We start from the raw sequence: 16890 nt of genomic DNA, 5'->3' as shown, positions 1-16890 counted from the left end.
GTAATATTTTCTTTTTGAGCTCGTACGGCGAACATTAAAACCCATAAAATGATGTCGGAAACAAAAGGTTCACGGCGCTCCAACTTCTGTCCGGTCCCGACCAGGCTTTTCTATTCTCGCCTCGTGCCAAAGATGCTAAAACCAAACGAAAGGGGGCGCGAGTGGGTCCTAAAATTAGTAAAAGAGAACGGGCGCTTGTCCTCGCCCGATAACGAGTTATTAATTACGATTCCTCCGCCAAACTTTTCCTTCGACCGCGCCGAAAGTTTCGCGTCTCCGCTAAGCCTCGGTTCGGCTACCCGCCAGAGAGAGACTGTATAACGGAAAATTCATTATCAAACTGGCCCCGGGGAGAATTAATATTCGCGGCGAAGGCGAGGGGGGATAAGCGGCGGAGGAGAGGACGTCGATACCGTTGCCCTACATTGTCACCACGCTGAGAGAGGGTTGAACCATTCCGCAATTTGTTGACGACGCGTACCGTCGGCATCCGCTCAAACCGTACCCGACACCTAGCTCGAGCACCGCCGCCCTCTCGTTACTTTACCTTCCTTAATGATTTTAAGCTTACCCTTTTAAGAAACCCGCTACACTTATTAGTTGAAAATACCGGTTGAAATAATAGGCGTCGTTACAAGGTAAGGTAGTAATTGAAGAGAACGCGGGTGGTTCTTTGTCAGTCTGTCTCCGGCGATTTCTTATTGTTTTAAAATCCCCGCAGGAATGGAATTACCAGCGATTTAATTTTCTCCTTTTCACGGAATCACGGCTATTCAACGTCCAAAAATAAGTGGAATATCAATTAACAGGGCTGGACCCCGGGCCACTGTTCTCTCTTTCGAAGTACAAAGTAAACAGCCATTAGTTCGGTCCGCCGGAATTCTAAACTCTGGGGATTTTTAAAATGTTTTTGCTTCACTAGCGTATCTTGCCTCTGCATCTTCTTCGCAATCTGGGCAGGGTTTTCTTTTCAGGTAAATTCCTTTAGTTCGCTTTTATTTTGGAAGCCGAATATCAATTAAATTATCTCGGAACCGCTTTTGGCTTGGCTATATTTTTGTTTTGTGGGATAGAATTAATGAATTTCTACGTCTTCTTGTTTTGACAGTTTGGTTTCCTTCGCTATTGATGGCTAATTGCTTTCGCGGTTTACTGGAATTAACTGATTTTGAGGAGGTATCGCCGATAAAAACAGTTCAGACGAAATATATTCGGAATAAATATGCTAATAGGGGTACTTATTTTATCATCTCAGTATTCCATTGGATTACTTCCGTAATTACAAACTACAGAATTTGGGAAGTTAACCAAAATCTTGTAGACGTTTTAATGGAAACATAAGATTGTTTCGGTAGGCCTTTGAAGGGCGTAGACGTTATCGGTTGTAACGTCAGTTTCTTAACCTCGATCTTATTTTGGTACTTATTTCAACATCTCAGTATTCTCTTTGATTCCTTAATTTCAAACTATCGATTTGGGAGGTTAAGCCAAGTCTTGTAGAGGTTTTAATGGAAACTTAAGATTGCTTCGTTAGGCCTTTGAAGGGCGCAGACGTTATCGGTTTTAACATCGGTTTCTTAACCTCAATCTTACTTTGCTACTTATTTCAACAACTCAGTATTCCCTTTGATTCCTTAATTTCAAACTGCAGCATTTGGGAGGTTAAGCAAAGTCTTGTAGACGTTTCAACGGGTCGTTAGGACTTTGAAGGTTCTTTGACGAATCTGTAAAGTCCTCTGCTTAACCTCTATTTCAATAACTCAATTTGGACCTTGTTTTGGAGAAGGGAGAGTTTAGTTCTACTGTTCTTTGTTTACGAACCTTGTCGGGGTTCAGGGAGAATATTTGGCGAGTTTTCTTTGGAAAGTACGTATGGTAATCGCGCTCCTAATTCAGCTCTGAAAACACACTTTATATACGCGAATTTCAATATATGGAAGAGTCAAAAACATTTGAGGCTAGCGGGCAAACTTTGCTCGCATTTATCCGGTGTTTTTGAAGCCGTACCACCTTTCTGTCTGAAAAGTTTTACCCAAATTAAACATTCTCACTTCGCGAAATTTTTAGGAATGTATTGGCTAGACGTCTAAAAATTCCTGGTATGTAAAATGGCCTCGATTTGTAACGAAGCGCCGTGGACCAAAGTCAGACATTAATGATCAATATCTGTTGATTGCAAACCCCCATCCTATAAACAACATACCTGCCGAAATATTTCGCGCTTTGATCTTACAAAGGCGGAAACATTTTTATTTTAATCGCGAAGTTATTCTGATTTAGCGATAAATTTAAGATGGAAATTTTGCTCCGATAGACTCTTATTTTTGCGTCCGAACAGCGTCGCTGTAGTTTGATAATAAACTGTAAATTTTAATTTTGCACTTATTTCTTTCTTCTTATTGCAATTGTTTTTAAATAAACTTAAGTGTAACAATTAAATATCGAAATATTAATAATAATAATAATCTGTGGGACAGAGTACATAAAATATCGATTGAATTTGTAATATTCGTGGGTCTCGCTTGTGATCGTTGTATAGAGTGCTAGCAGTTGATGCGTTTTTAAAAGTTAGTGACGTCACAGCCGTAGCTTCCGTAATGGTTGTCATGAAAACTCCCGTTTTTTCTCAATAGACGTTTAACATTGGTGACGTCGCAGGGTCAGTGGCGTAGATGAGAACTTGGAGGCCCCCCCCGCAAAAATATCTATGAGGCCCCCCTTTTTAATTTTTTATGGTTATCGGGGGCCCCCCTCAAAGCTCGAGGGCCCCCCTGAAGCTCGAGGCCCCCCGCACCGCGGGCCCTGCGGACCATCAGCTACGCCACTGCGCAGGGCTTCAAGCTGCTGGCACTCTATAGGTCTAGTGCTTATTTTGCATTATCGTGTCGGGTTTTGCCTCGTGATCTGTGACGTGAAATTAATATCATGGCGGTTGTTTCAATGCCAGGGTCGCGTCCAAATTCTAAGTAGGAATTCTTCTCTTGAGAAGAGTTCTTCGTGAGTCAAATGTAAAAAGATTCTTCTAAAGATGGCAGCACCCCACACAAGGAGAACGCAACCCGTCAAAAGTCTTTTCTTGCGTACACTTTTCATTGGTTAGACGCTTTAGCGCCTGCTGCCATCGGAAGGGGAAAATTGGGAAAATGTCTTCCCCAACGCCCGTAAAACGTTCAGCCTAAAGCTTCGTCCAATGAAATTTGTACACAGCACTGCGTTAGTGTGTTTAAAGGCTAGCTGCATTCCCCTTGTGTTTGTTGCTCATAGATGCCACGAACGTTGTAAACTAAGCCTTTGACAAAAAATATTATTTTTACACGATTTCACGACAATATATGAAGGAAGAAAACATTTTACTTATAATTTTAAGGAAATATTTACCATTCGTTTTTGTCTGAAATTAATTTTCGTCCACAAAAATATCATGCTGTTTATTTTCTTCAGCATCAAGTAAACTGACTAGAACATTAGCTGCGATAGTTATTTATCATTTCCCCCCGTTTTTATCACTATCAAGGGAAGAATTCTTAGAATTTTTACTTATGCCGAGAAAAATTTGGACTGATCGCATATTCTGATGGCTTTCAATATTTGCATGGTTGGCATATTTTTAAATGTGTTCTAGAACAAGCGAGGGGACGGACCAGGGTTGGCAAGAGCCAGCCAGACTGGATTAAACCACCCTGGTTTAAGCCGATTTCACCATCAAATAAAATCCATGGTTAAAACCACTTTTTTTTTATAAAACAAATTGAGAAATTAATTAGAAACATTAACAAAACTTAACCTTCACTTTTTGTCGCAAGTAATGAGAGCTAACATATAAGCAATTAGGGTATCTTAAAATTAATTTTGCGCGTGAAAATACGCTGCCATGTTAGGGTATAAAAGCGGGTAAATAACTCTCCTATACCTCACAATGTAAAGGTACTGTCACGCGCAAAAACGTAATTTTTAAATCGGGAAATTTGAGCAATGAGGGCTTGATATAAGGAATTTGATCATTTTTTATTAATGGTTTTAACCGGTTTAAACCACCGGTTACAGCCGGTTTTAACCATACTGGATTTTTCAATTTTAAAAAAAGCCGGTTTTTTGCCAACCCTGGGACGGACACTAGCAAATGTTGTGTACGGGAATTTCACAACAAGTTCAACACGGGGAGGCTTGTAGTAAGAACTTTGAAGCCGTGGTTTTGATAATTTATTTAATTTTGATTAGTATTAATTAAAACCATTATTTTCCAATATAAATGAATGATTAAATTAAATACTATAGAATGTATATTTTCTTAAGTTTAGTTTTGCCTTACAAAACCCTGAGTATAAACGAAGTGGTTAGCGCTTTCACCTCGCAGCAAGAGGAGCCAGGTTCGATCCCAGCTTGTTTCACTGGGGGCAAAACTCGGAACCACTCCTTCCGCGTTGAGTTTGCAAGTTATCTCCCAACGGGTTAAAGCGGTTTCCCCCTAGTTCTTCGATTTCCTATTTCCATAGAAACTTGTTGAGGTTAACGGTAATAATGAGTGCAGGGAGTTGTTGGCTCGCGTGGCATGCAGGGCTTGCCACCACCCTTCTACGCAATATAACTCGGCCACCTGTTTAAAGGCGTTATAAGTCGCTAGATGACTTGGGCCTAAGTTGGTGCCTTGGGTATCAGCCTAGCTGATTATTATTATTACTCTTTACCGCGCAGAATACCCGTTTTGATAAAATATGGAAATCTTAGCTACTCACGTTATCTGACTGAATTCTAAGATTTTACTCTTCCTATTTGCTATGCTATGAATGAGCGTCTAGGGAATGACGTCATCGTGTGTTTGTGACGTACCTGTTTTGATCTGAACGTCCCTGCTCCCCGTTTTGCCTACGCTGTTGGAGGCGACGCATCTACACTTGATAAGGTGAACCTCTTGCCGGAACCGCTCCCCCGGAAACGGAAGTAGGAGGAGCGTCCCGTTGGGGAGGGCCATTCTCAAACCCGGGACATCGGCCAGTGGCGTTCCGTCCGGCGTCGTCCAGCTGATGGTCGGCGTTGGCTGCCCCGTCGCTTTGCAATGCAAGGAAGCCCCGCTGCCGTTCAGAAATGTGACCTTACTCGGCGGCTCCAACGTCAGGACAGGTCCTCTGAGCTCATTCTCGGCCAAACTCCCTGCGAAATAATACAATCATGCTGAGTACTTTGTAAATATTACGTAAATATTATCTTCATCATTGAGTATTCATTATTAAATTACCATATTGGACTTACCACAAACAACTAAGCCATTCAGTATTCATATAATAGCGTTTGTTATAAAAACATAAGTTACTTAAGATAATTAACATAAGTACGACTGCTTCTGTTTTTCTCATGCATTTTTGCTTTTATCACATCAACATAATCGTTTATAACTGTGCCACTAGGGTATGATTATAATTTGAAACCCATTGTACAAAACATTTACATTATTTCAGTTATTCTCATGCATTTTTTCTTATTTAACATCAACATAATCGTTTATAATTGTGCCACTAGGGTATTTTTCATAATGAAACCTGGATAACGTCAAATTTATAATATTTTTTGCCATAACAGTATAATTGTTTTCTTGGCAGTTTCAAAAAGCTGAGGGTTTTAAGAAATTAAAATTTCTGGCAAAATATTTAAGATTTATGTTCAAATTAATACATTTATGATAAATGACTGTTTTTTTACTTTTACTTTTAATTGTTTATTAAAATTAGCGATACTTTTATACAATGAAATGGACAGGGCCCCCCACTCAAATCTTCAATTTGTTTATAGGAAAAATAGGATTATTTATCTAAAAATATAGGACTTAACAGGACTATTTTTACAAAATTATATGATTTTAAAGGATTACATATGCTATTTCATTTACTAACTTTATGTATTTAAAAACAAAATCTATATTTAGGGAAATAAATTTTTGATTTTTACTTAAAAAATAGAAACTATTTAACCATTTAATCACAAAAATATACTATTAGCTAAACAATAACAAAAGTATAGACTAGAATGATTGTGTATAGGAATTTATGCAATAGCTAAATCTAACAATTTAACTGAGTGGCTGGATTTGAAATGGGCAAAATATCAAAATTATAGGATTTTATAGGACTTTTGGGGGATTTTGCAAAAATATAGGATGTTATAGGACATTTTCGTAAATATAGGATTTTATAGGACTTTTGGGGGATTTTTCAAAAAATATAGGATGTTATAGGACATTTTCGTAAATATAGGATTTTATAGGACTTTTGGGGGATTTTGCAAAAAATATAGGATGTTATAGGACATTTTCGTAAATATAGGATTTTATAGGAATTATAGGACCTCTGGGGACCCTGGTACAAGATGGCAGCCTCCACGGAAACGGATCGAGCTTGAATTTTTAAAAAGGGAAAATAGCCCAGAAAAAAAATTAAAATTTACCTAATAATTAACTTTAAACCATAGTTTAACTAATAATAAATAATTTTACTCTTCTAGGTATTCTTCAAAATAGGTTTCAGACGGTTCTTGGCGAATCGATTAATAAACTAGATGATGCTTTACGAAGTCCACAAAATGATTATTCAAAGAATCTCAATAAACCTTAATAACTCTTTTTCGGTGCCATCACTTAAAATTAATTACCAACCAACTCGTAAAATAACACCACAGCAGTATTCGCCATCTTGTACTAGACTTTTAACTCTCATGGATAGCGCGACAGTTAAAAGATAAATCCTCTATGGGTGCTTAATACAGTAATAACAGTCCTGTAGTAGTTTGTCGATGGCCCGAATCCATCCTAATGGAAAGCGCAGTGGTTCTGGTCTCATTTCTATTTCTATGATTTACAATAATCAGTATTTTAGACGTTTTCTCGGCAGTATGTTACAATTTTTCTCTGCTCAACAAGCAGGTTTCCTCTACTGAGTAAGCATGTTTTCCTTACTGAACAATTTAAATATTTTCCTTACTGAGTAATTTAAATGTTTTCCTTACTGAGTATGCACGTTTTTTTACTGAGTAAGCACGTTTTCCTTACTGAGTAAACGTGAGTAATTTACAAATTTTCCGTACTGAGTAATTTACGCGTTTTACCAAGTTAGTAATTTCCACGTTTCTCTCTGATCAGTTAGCACGATTTTGTCTGCGATTTCTTTAATGAATAATTTACACATTTTCCGTACTGAGTAATTTACACGTTTTTCATACGGAGTTATTTACACGTTTTCTGTACTGAGTTATTTACGTTTTTTTCTTTACTCAGTATTTAATACGTTTTTCTATACTTCGTAATTTAAACTTTTTTTGTACACGTTGTCAGCGCTTAATCTCAATAAAGAGGAATATATCCATACTTGTAGAATATCTTGGAATTCTTTATTTAGTTTTATCATAACAGTATTTTATTTTATTCGCTATGTGAAAAAAGTCTTATTCTTTATTTGATTTAAGCTATCCGCGCCTCATTTACTAATGACGCTTCTTCATAAGGGCATTATGTTGTTTTCCTTTTCGCCTAAAAGACATATTTTACGATTTACGAAGACTAATGCATCCACTCCCCGACCGAAGAGAGACGTTGGAACAGCGGGAAGTAAAATAAAATTCTTTTCGGGTGATTTTTTTGCATCCAACTGTGCAAATTACTTTTATCTTCTCCTTGCAATTTTTCCTCTTCCGTAGACCGTAAAGTATAGCGAGAATAAGTAACTTGGTAAAAAAGCCATTTCGTACTTAGCCAAAAGTGTCTCGCCTAATTTATTCTAACTTACAACTGAGAGCTCTATATTCGGGTCACGATTGTACGTTCTCTTGAGATTTTATTAGTAGATATTTGCGAAAGTATCGCGTATGTTCTTGGAACTCTATCTAAAATCAACAACCAAATATTCAAAACGGTGCTAAGGATCTAGATATCAGTGCTTAAAAACTCGAAAACTAGTTTCAAAATCGGGTCTTCCCGAATCTGCAAGATTCGAAATTCATTTAAGAATCTTGAATTCATTTATTTTTTTAAAATCTCGTACACCAAAAGAAATGTACAAAAAATCATAAAAAAAATCGCCCCCTTCTTGGCAAAGCCGTTGAGAGAAATACCAAAATTAAAGAATAAAATTGTATTTCTCTAGTTGCAATTAGTAGCAAAGAAAACCTACTATTTACAACACACAAAAACACCCATAATAGCGCTGTTGCGATAATGGCATGTACAAAATGGTGGCGATCACATTTCGGCGTTCATATAAACGAGTTCAATTATCGCTGATAGCCTTATGATAAATCTTCCACTGGTCAGAGTGTTTTTAACAATGGTAAATAGGTGGCGCCACCGTAACGGAATCGGTGAAAGAAAAGTCTTCCTCCCATTGGAACGAAAAGTAAACAATCCCTCGGAGGATGACGCAAACAGTCCAATTTCGGATAGCGATGCTGGGGTGGGAAATCCTTGTATGGCTGGAATGTTATATCCGTAGAATGGCCGCGTGGATAATGGTGGGGGGTAGGAGAGAAAGGTTTCGTTGCAAAGTCAGCCCCCGGGGGCAAATTAAATTAGATCCATTGCTCGTCCGCGCCTATTTACGCTCCGTGCAGCGACCGCTAAGCTGATTACAAAAAGTAGTCCTTCCCTTCGCTCCCTTAAAACGTGTACGTAAAACGCGTAAAAGTATATAGATGTGTCTCCCTTCTCGGGAATCCATCGTTTCGCTTTAGGGGTTTCTTTTATTTCTTTTATAATCTATTTCATGCACTTTTTCTTTCGCCTGGGACGCCATCTATTGTTTCGTCGCTCGCCACCGTGATCCCTCGCTTAGTACCGACGTTATTGTAAAAGGGATTTTCAAATTGTTAAAAGGTTTTATTCGAACTCTATTCTACGAGGAAGTAGCCACGCATTAGCTTGATTAACTCTATATACGCTGCTTAGATGTTTGACGCCTATGCTTATTAACTATTAAGGCGACCTTTGACTTTATAAAATTGTTCTTTTTGGAAGCGATTTTTGGTTGGCTTTCAATATTAGGTCAAAATAGGTCAGTCGCCTGTAAATGTATTTCACACGCAATGCACTGGTGTTCAGGGAGAAGTTGCCTTCTTGGGTTTGTATCTATCTATCTATCTATCTATAAGCGCTTTGGGATGGAAGTTGCATTTTTGCTCAATGGTAGGGCGGGTTAGTAAATAATACGATAAAAGTATTTCGATAGGTCATAACAATGGGAAATGAAACTAGGAGGATTGTAATAGGTTGCAAATTATTCGTTACCACCTTAATTTTGATATTAAACGAAGCGCATACGTTTAAAATACCCAAATGTAAAGTTTCGTTGCTTTCCGCTTCTTAAATAATTAGAAATAAAACAATTTGAATTTTAGCGTGGTGATTGACGTCATTGACTACACGTTATTTCTCATTGGCCGCTATCCCCAACATAGAGCTGAGGCTTGCGTACAAAATGTAGATGCTACTGATTCCGTGACCGAATCCGAGAAATCTCCTATAGAATTACGGGATTCTACTACTGAATTTTATACGTGGGAGCTTACATGGTTTTAAAAACAAGCGCTCACACTTATCCTTTAGAGCGCGTGCCAAATTGGCATCGCCATATTATCTAGCAAGGATATTACAAGAATGATCTTGGTAGGATAGTGGGGACTATATAATCTACCGGATGCAGTGGGAAAAATTCAGACAGAACCATAGTCTATGACGTCACAAACTAGGCGCGATAAAATTATCGTTCAGAATAAAAGCCGCAGCGGGGCGCTGCACGTAAATTTAATTTTACTATTAAATAAACTTAACGACGGTATTTCATCAAGTGAGTTACATTTTCGGAAAACCCATCATCAAATGAACGACAAAAATAAGAAGTATATAGTTAAGTTTCTATTTCGAAAATCTGTTTGCAACTTACGCGTTAATATAAATAAATAAAAATAATACATATTTATAGAATTAGAAAGCTTCGCTATCAAATATGCCGCAAAGTGTCAATTTGAAAACGTCAATATTCCTTTAAACGTGGTCGTAAAAATACGGTTCTAGCGAGATTTTTTTTTCTTAAAAGGAAAAAGGGTAACGAAATTGAAAGGCTTTCCACTGACATGACCGAATGGGAACAAATGTACCAGCCTCAATGTGTGTTCTTTCGGGACACAACCCTCAATTGGGGTTAAACATTTTTTGCCATCCGTCGTAGGGCCATCTGTAATCAATTTGCCACTGCACTCTGTTCCCCCTTCGCCACCCCTTCTCCCTCTCTGAGAAGAGACATAACCTTTCTCATCTTCGCAATCGCCTCCCTGGTGCTGTTGATGACGCTACAGTGACCTAATAGTGGGACCATATTCCGGGAAACGGTATAGTTTGCATGATAGTAAAGATGTATCGAATACACGGCTAGACCTTGGCTTTAACTTCCCGTCCGTTGGTCCTCTCCGAGTCGAACCAAAGGAAGCACGAAGGAAGAGGAAAAAAACGCTAAATTGTGGTCCCCCCCCCATCCAAGCCATTGTTTTCCTAAAGCGCGGGGACAATTTTGGGGCTAGCTTCGTTTGTCGAAAGCTTCCGAAGGATCTCGTTAGATGGCGTTCTGTTTTTTTCCCTTCCCTTCGCTCTCTCTCTCTGCCTTCATAAAATCTGCCCTATTCCATCTTCATCGTTGGTGACCCCCTTTTATCCGCTTGAGCGATTTCTGTTTACATCTAATCATCGTGTCGGGACAAATCAAGTTTACAATCTTTTTATAGGATGGGGGGATTTGTAAAAGGGGAACAGCTTCCCAAAAGTCTCGGGCTTCCGTCTTGGGAACCCCCTCGTGCTTTCCCCTATTTGATTTGGCCACCACCACTTCTCGTTAAGCTTTGTTTGGTCCTAGTGTTTTGTATGGATTCGAGTCATCCCTTTTCCATTTTAGCGCGTTATTGAAGTTGAGGGGGGATTTTAAGACGCGCCTTGAAACGGTGATTTCGAATGTTTGAATTATTTGTTTAACGGATGAAGTTGTGGTTTTTAACGGAAATGTATGATGTATATCTTACGATCGAAGTATAATAATCATAATCAGCTAGGATAATACCCAAGACACCACCTTAGGTCCAAGTCATCTAGAAACCTTTAATGCAATTAGTCCCGGTGGTTTTACTGCGTAGGAAGTTGGTGCCAAGCCCTTCATGCCACGTGAGCAAAAGCTCCTATACCTACTATTAGTAGGTGGTTTCTTTTCGCTTGTTCCGGGATTTCGGAGTAGGGTAAGAAGAGTAAGGCTATGACGTCATTTTACTCCGATTCTGTTTTAGGGAATATTTCGAGTCGGGGTAGAAATGTATTTTCCAAAATGGCTTACGTCATTTTACTCCGATTCTGTGGTGGTGAAGAGTTCGAGTCAGGGTAGATAACGTTTTTTCCAAAATGGCTGACGTCATTATACTCCGATTCTGTGGTAGCGAATAGTTCGAGTCGGGTTAAAAATGTTTTTCCAAAATGGCTGCCTGTGGCCTTTTTAGCGGATAAATTCTGGCTAGCACACGACAAAATGAGATTTACTCCTTTACACCTCCTTTTCAGAAGGTGTAAAAAGAGTAGCCCTAATACTCCGGAACAAGCGAATAGTTTATATAAGGCGGAGTAATTCTCATTCCCGGAACAGACGAATAAAACGTTTTAGGGCAAAAAGAGTACACTTTTAGTTCTAAAATAGGCCACCTATTGTTCACCTCTACAATTTGTTTTTAAAGGGGAAACCAAAGAATTCAGGGAAAAATCCCTTAACCAGTGGGGAGAGAACTTGCAAACTCAACGCGGAAGGAGTAGTTCCGAGTTTCCACCCAGTGCCGCAAGCTGGAATCGAACCCAGCTCCTCTTGCTTCGAATATACCTTCGCAGGTTCTAGTTCATATTTTAATAGACGGTTTGGAAGCCAAATAGATCGGGGTGAATTAAGTAAATATCCTAAGGAAGACTATTACTAAACTGTAAATTGTGACGAGGTTTGGTGGGGTATTATGTGTCTTAAATCTAAGAAGATATGTTTCATATGAAGGCATATATGTATCTCAAAAGAAATATTTAAATCTCAAAAGAAATATTTAAATTTCAAAAGAAATATTTAAATCTCAAAAGAAATATTTAAATCTCAAAAGAAATATTTAAATCTCAAAAGAAATATTTAAATCTCAAAAGAAATATTTAAATCTCAAAAGAAATATTTAAATCTCAAAAAAAATATTTAAAGTTATCGATAAACTAGATGTAAATGGGTTATGGTAGGAACTACTTTATTCCTAAGCTGTATCACTGCGCTTACGCCTTCAAACCCTGAAATAATACCCTGCATTATTGAAATACTCACTGCTTCCAGATAAACAATATCGAATCTCGGACGAATAATTACTGGACTCGAAACCTAAGCAAAATCCCCGGGCACGTGTTTAGTATTTGGATAGAAATCTTTCCAATTCTTGACACTACGGCGCTACAAGTGGCGCTGCCATAAAAACACGAACCGCGTCCAGTAATTATTCGTCCAAGATCGAATGCTTCCTAAAGGACATCACAATTTAGTCAACACAGAAAATTCGGGTTCGTTAAAAATTAATTCACAAAGTTTTATGAACAGTTTTAAAATACGGTTAATGTCCTTAAGTCATTATAAATTATCCCCTTTAAAATTGGCCGCCTTTATTTTGGCGAAATCCTTAAGCAATTTAAAATCGTAATTGCAGGCAAATATATCTCCGTGCACGCTGTAAAAACGCCATCATCATTATCCGACACAAATCTCTTATACTCGCGGGACCTTTGTATAAGTCTTTAGCAATGATGGTACAAAAGAAACATTGAAGCAGTTATAAACGACATCGGAATGGCGAAAAAAGGGTCCCTCGCTTAAGCCTCGGTTTCTCCTCCTCCACCTCTTGCCCCGGAACTGTAACAAACCAGAACAACCAGAGAGAGAGAGAGAGTTAGAGCAGAAAACGGAAATGTAAGTCCGGTCTTTTAATCCTGGAAGCCTTTTAGCGCGCAATAAATGATGCTCGCGAGGATCTGCCAAGGAAGCCACAAAATCTAGCCCCAGAATATTTCCTTATTTTTCTTATTCGCCCATCCACCGAGCTCGGCCAAGAGGGGTTTGGATCGCGGATTGTACCTTCTCCACTGGCTTCCGCCGTTCCGCGCGGTGACTGGGAGCGCTTCGGGGGCGGCTTAAGGATTGGGTGGGGTCCTGGCTAGATGGCCTCAACCCTCGCTGGTGTACGGAGAGACTCTCTGGTAGCTAGCCCATGTCAGTGAGGCTATTAGTCTTGACTGCCAGGGAACGCGGAGAAGGAAAGTGGGGTAATGTTGCTCCCGCAGTTTTTCAAATCACTCTCTTTCTTTCTAGGCGACTTAGGGCTCCCTCTGGTTTTCCTGCTCGGACCAGATTTAAAGGTCTCTTCGAATGAATTGTTTCCAACTTCGGGTTTTCATTTTTAAAAAACAAATTTGCCTTTTTTTTGGTTGTTTGTATATAGATGCCAGTTACTTTAAGGCTTCAACTCCTGCGCTTTGAAATTGGAACGAAATGGTAAATGCAAATAGTGCTAGTTTAGACTTGGGTTCATAAATACCACAAAGTTAGGAGACTTTAAGGAAAGAGTTAATGAATTAATTTCAATTATTTTGTTGAAAAAATAAAATAAAGGGGCGTGTTATGTATTTCTTATGTCAGGCCCTCTAGTCGAGTTACCAATCCTTTAGTTGTGATCTTTGTAGATAAATATAGATCTAGTTCAAGTCATGTATGAGCTTGTGTCGTTATTTTATAGTCCTTTAGTTTAACATATAAGTAAACGAGACAAGGATATAACATTACTAAAGCCAGGTTCACACTTACCCCTAAAATCGCTTCGTTTAAGATAACTTGTTTTCAAAAGCAGCTTGAGAAATCGCTTCGTGTTTGTTCGGGAAGCACCTCGTCCAAGTCGGTTCGCTTAAAATCGCTTTCAAAACGACCAGGTGGGTAAGTAAAATTGCTCGTATTTTCCAAAATAATGGGAATAAAATTCAAAACAATGTCAAATAATATTACTGCATGTATAGTAATCATGATTAACTAATTGTTTTGGGATACATTTTAGTATTTTCAAAATTCTGGTCATAATTCGACAGGACGTTAAGCCTAGACTATAAGTGAACCAGGGTGAAGCGATTTCGCGCGTGTGAACCATGAAATATCATCGGCGGTCAAAACTGACATTCAAAGCGACCTAAACTGGGTTTTAAGCTCTAGCAAGGAGGATGGCTCTAGTGTGACCGTGGCTTAAGTGATCTTTATAGCGACCTGACACTGAAGCGAACGAATATAAGTTTCATCATTTGTGAAAACTATTGCCACTGATATGAACAAATTAAACACGCCAGTCAGAAGGCTTACTAAATCGGCTTAGAGATTTAAATTATTTCCAGGTAATAAGTTAAAAATCAAGAAAACTCGAGTAGATTTCAATTAAAATTTCTACTTATAAATAGGTCGAATCAGACCGAGATCTCTTCGCGTATAATGCAATTTATTACCGCGTATATTCCGGCCCTAATTAAACACGGAAATTGAGCTGTTGTGTTTGTCACGCGCAAACAAAATGCAAATTTGGGGGTTTTGAATAATTATGATTCCAAGGGCTTAGGTGGACGTATATTCCCTCTCATCTCGGAAAAGAACTCTCCGGGGGAAGTCGCGAGGCGAGATGCCAACAGCCGCTCATTCTCCGCGAAAATTGTTTTCCCACCTCTCCACTTGTTAATTAGTCGAAATTAGGCTTCGCGGCTTCAGAAGCTTACTCAAAAGTCCGGATTAAAATACTGGAAACGCGCATTAACCAGCCAAACGAAGGAGATTTTATTTAAAGCTTTTTATTTAGACAGTTCGTGCGAATTTTCAAGAATGAGATTCGCTATTTTAAATAATTAATATATTGTCTTCGTAATTTGTTTTAGCGAAACTTTGTAAGTACTGAAAAATTTAAACTGTTTTGTTGTTACAAAATTATATCGTATTACCAATTTTCTAATTTTAAGTAGATTTATTTAGCGCTTCCAAACGACTGAGTCTCAGACTCCATTTGCGTTATCTGAGGCACGGCCAACTTTGATCACGCGCTGTTCGCGCTACTACGGCCAACACATACGTCGAAATTCCGCGAGCAAGGATTTTCCCCCTATAAACTGTACTATAATGTGTAGGAGGTCAGCGCCACGCTCGGTGGTTATATTGTCTTCAATGTAAAAACTATACTAAAAATAATAATCCGCTAGGGGCGCTGACGTCATACACATCTTTTGCTCATAGGTTAACACAGAAACGTCAACGAATGAGACGGCCGCTGTAGCGCGAGAGATGCGCGAGAAATCAAAGTTGGCCGTGTCTGAGGTAACTGAGACTTAGACGATATTGAAAGGAAATCGGATTCGATAATGTACCCAACTTGCTCTTTTAAGTGAATTAATAAACCCCTTAAATTTTGTTAAGACCTGTTTTTTTAGTCCCGAACAACTTCAGTAAGTTAAGTTAGTCCTGAAATATATTTTCTGGTTGGTTTATTGTACATTATCAGTTTCCTAGGCCTTGGAGAAACCCCGAAGTGGCACCGATCCTTAGGCGTTAAAAACTTTACCAACGTTATATTTATTAAATTTCAATGTTAAAGGAGAAATATGTAAAACTGGGGTTAATGAAACATTTACATACTTCATGTTTCCTCCCGGCATTCCAAATTAAACGTTTTTGCGTCACAAAAAGTGAAAATATAACCGAGAATAAACCTTAACCCTCGACCGAAACGCCAGCTAGATATAGGGCCAATTTACGGCATTAGACGCGTTTTACTTGCTCGGAGCTTTGTACATTGTAGTTCCCTCTCTGGTTGTATTCATCCGCGTAAAAACTCCAAAAAGAGAGAGAAAAAAAGGCGGGAAATGTCAATGATGCCCACTTCTCAAAAGTGACATAATTACCAAAAGTGTGACAATCCCTGTACTTTCGTATGCTAAAGGTTTAATGAATGCTCGACTCGAGATCGACCACATAATAGACTATTTATTGTCGCCTTTCTGGATCTTTTTTTAGTCTATGGTATTATATCGTAGGTAGATGGCGATAGCATCTCCACAGAACGACGAAAAATCAAAACATTCACTAACTTTGACCAGTGCTACTTAGTTCCTCCGTTCCTCACTACGAGGTGTTATTTGTAGGTTTTAACTTCCTTCCCTCCCCAAGGCATACTTTCCCTTCTCCCCTCCTAACTTGTACTTCGCTCGTAACATTCATTAAGAAATAGGTCCGATTGACACACTTTTGGTAATTATGTCACTTTGGCACTTCTCCTATTTACTCCTGACTAAACGTATAAGTCAAATAACTGTTCAGAGGACTGAATTTGCGATGTGAGTCAAATACAATTAGAGATCAAATTGCTCTGGCAGGGAAATATAAAGGATTAGTATCAGGTATCTGAAACTTATGACCCGAATAACCTGATCCCATCATCCGTTGGAAGTTGGAAGAGCTAACTTTACCTTTATTTGGTTAAGTAACTAGCTATTCAAGTCATGGACTATTTCTAAGACCCTTAAATTTAGGAGCCCCATTTGGTCCAGTGACTCTAAGGGGGTGGAAAATATGCATTAAGTTAGGTCTCGACGCGGTGGGAAATGGGCCCAAAAAAACTGACAGTAAAAGGAGTTTTTTCATACAGAATATATTTGTCTTTCTCCGTTTGGCTTAGACCCCGACACCGCGAAATTTTGACTGGTGCGGCGGCGGCGGCGGCGTTATCCGCGTTTATATGAAATTTCGTTACCAAAAACTTACCATTGTTCTAGGAGTTTAAGACGTTCGTTGAAATTAT

At 38.7% G+C, this 16890-nt stretch overlaps 1 protein-coding gene across 7 annotated transcripts in view; it reads right to left on the bottom strand.

Annotated features, from left to right (window-relative positions):
* The window catches only part of LOC149951791 (cell adhesion molecule Dscam1-like), a 228817-nt gene that overhangs the window by 13258 nt on the left and 198669 nt on the right, over positions 1–16890 (bottom strand). For all 7 annotated transcript variants that reach the window (XM_090168209.1, XM_090168207.1, XM_090168208.1 and 4 more), the window contains exon 2: positions 4828–5148. In XM_090168209.1, coding sequence (XP_090024335.1) covers positions 4828–5148 — 321 coding nt within the window. The remainder of the gene's footprint in view (positions 1–4827; positions 5149–16890) is intronic.

Source organism: Leiobunum rupestre, chromosome 3 (genome assembly GCF_980474605.1).
Source record: "Leiobunum rupestre chromosome 3, qqLeiRupe1.1.hap1, whole genome shotgun sequence".
Taxonomy (NCBI): domain Eukaryota; kingdom Metazoa; phylum Arthropoda; class Arachnida; order Opiliones; family Sclerosomatidae; genus Leiobunum; species Leiobunum rupestre.
The sequence above is the reverse complement of the archived record's forward strand: the minus strand, read 5'-3'. Positions and strand labels throughout refer to the sequence as shown.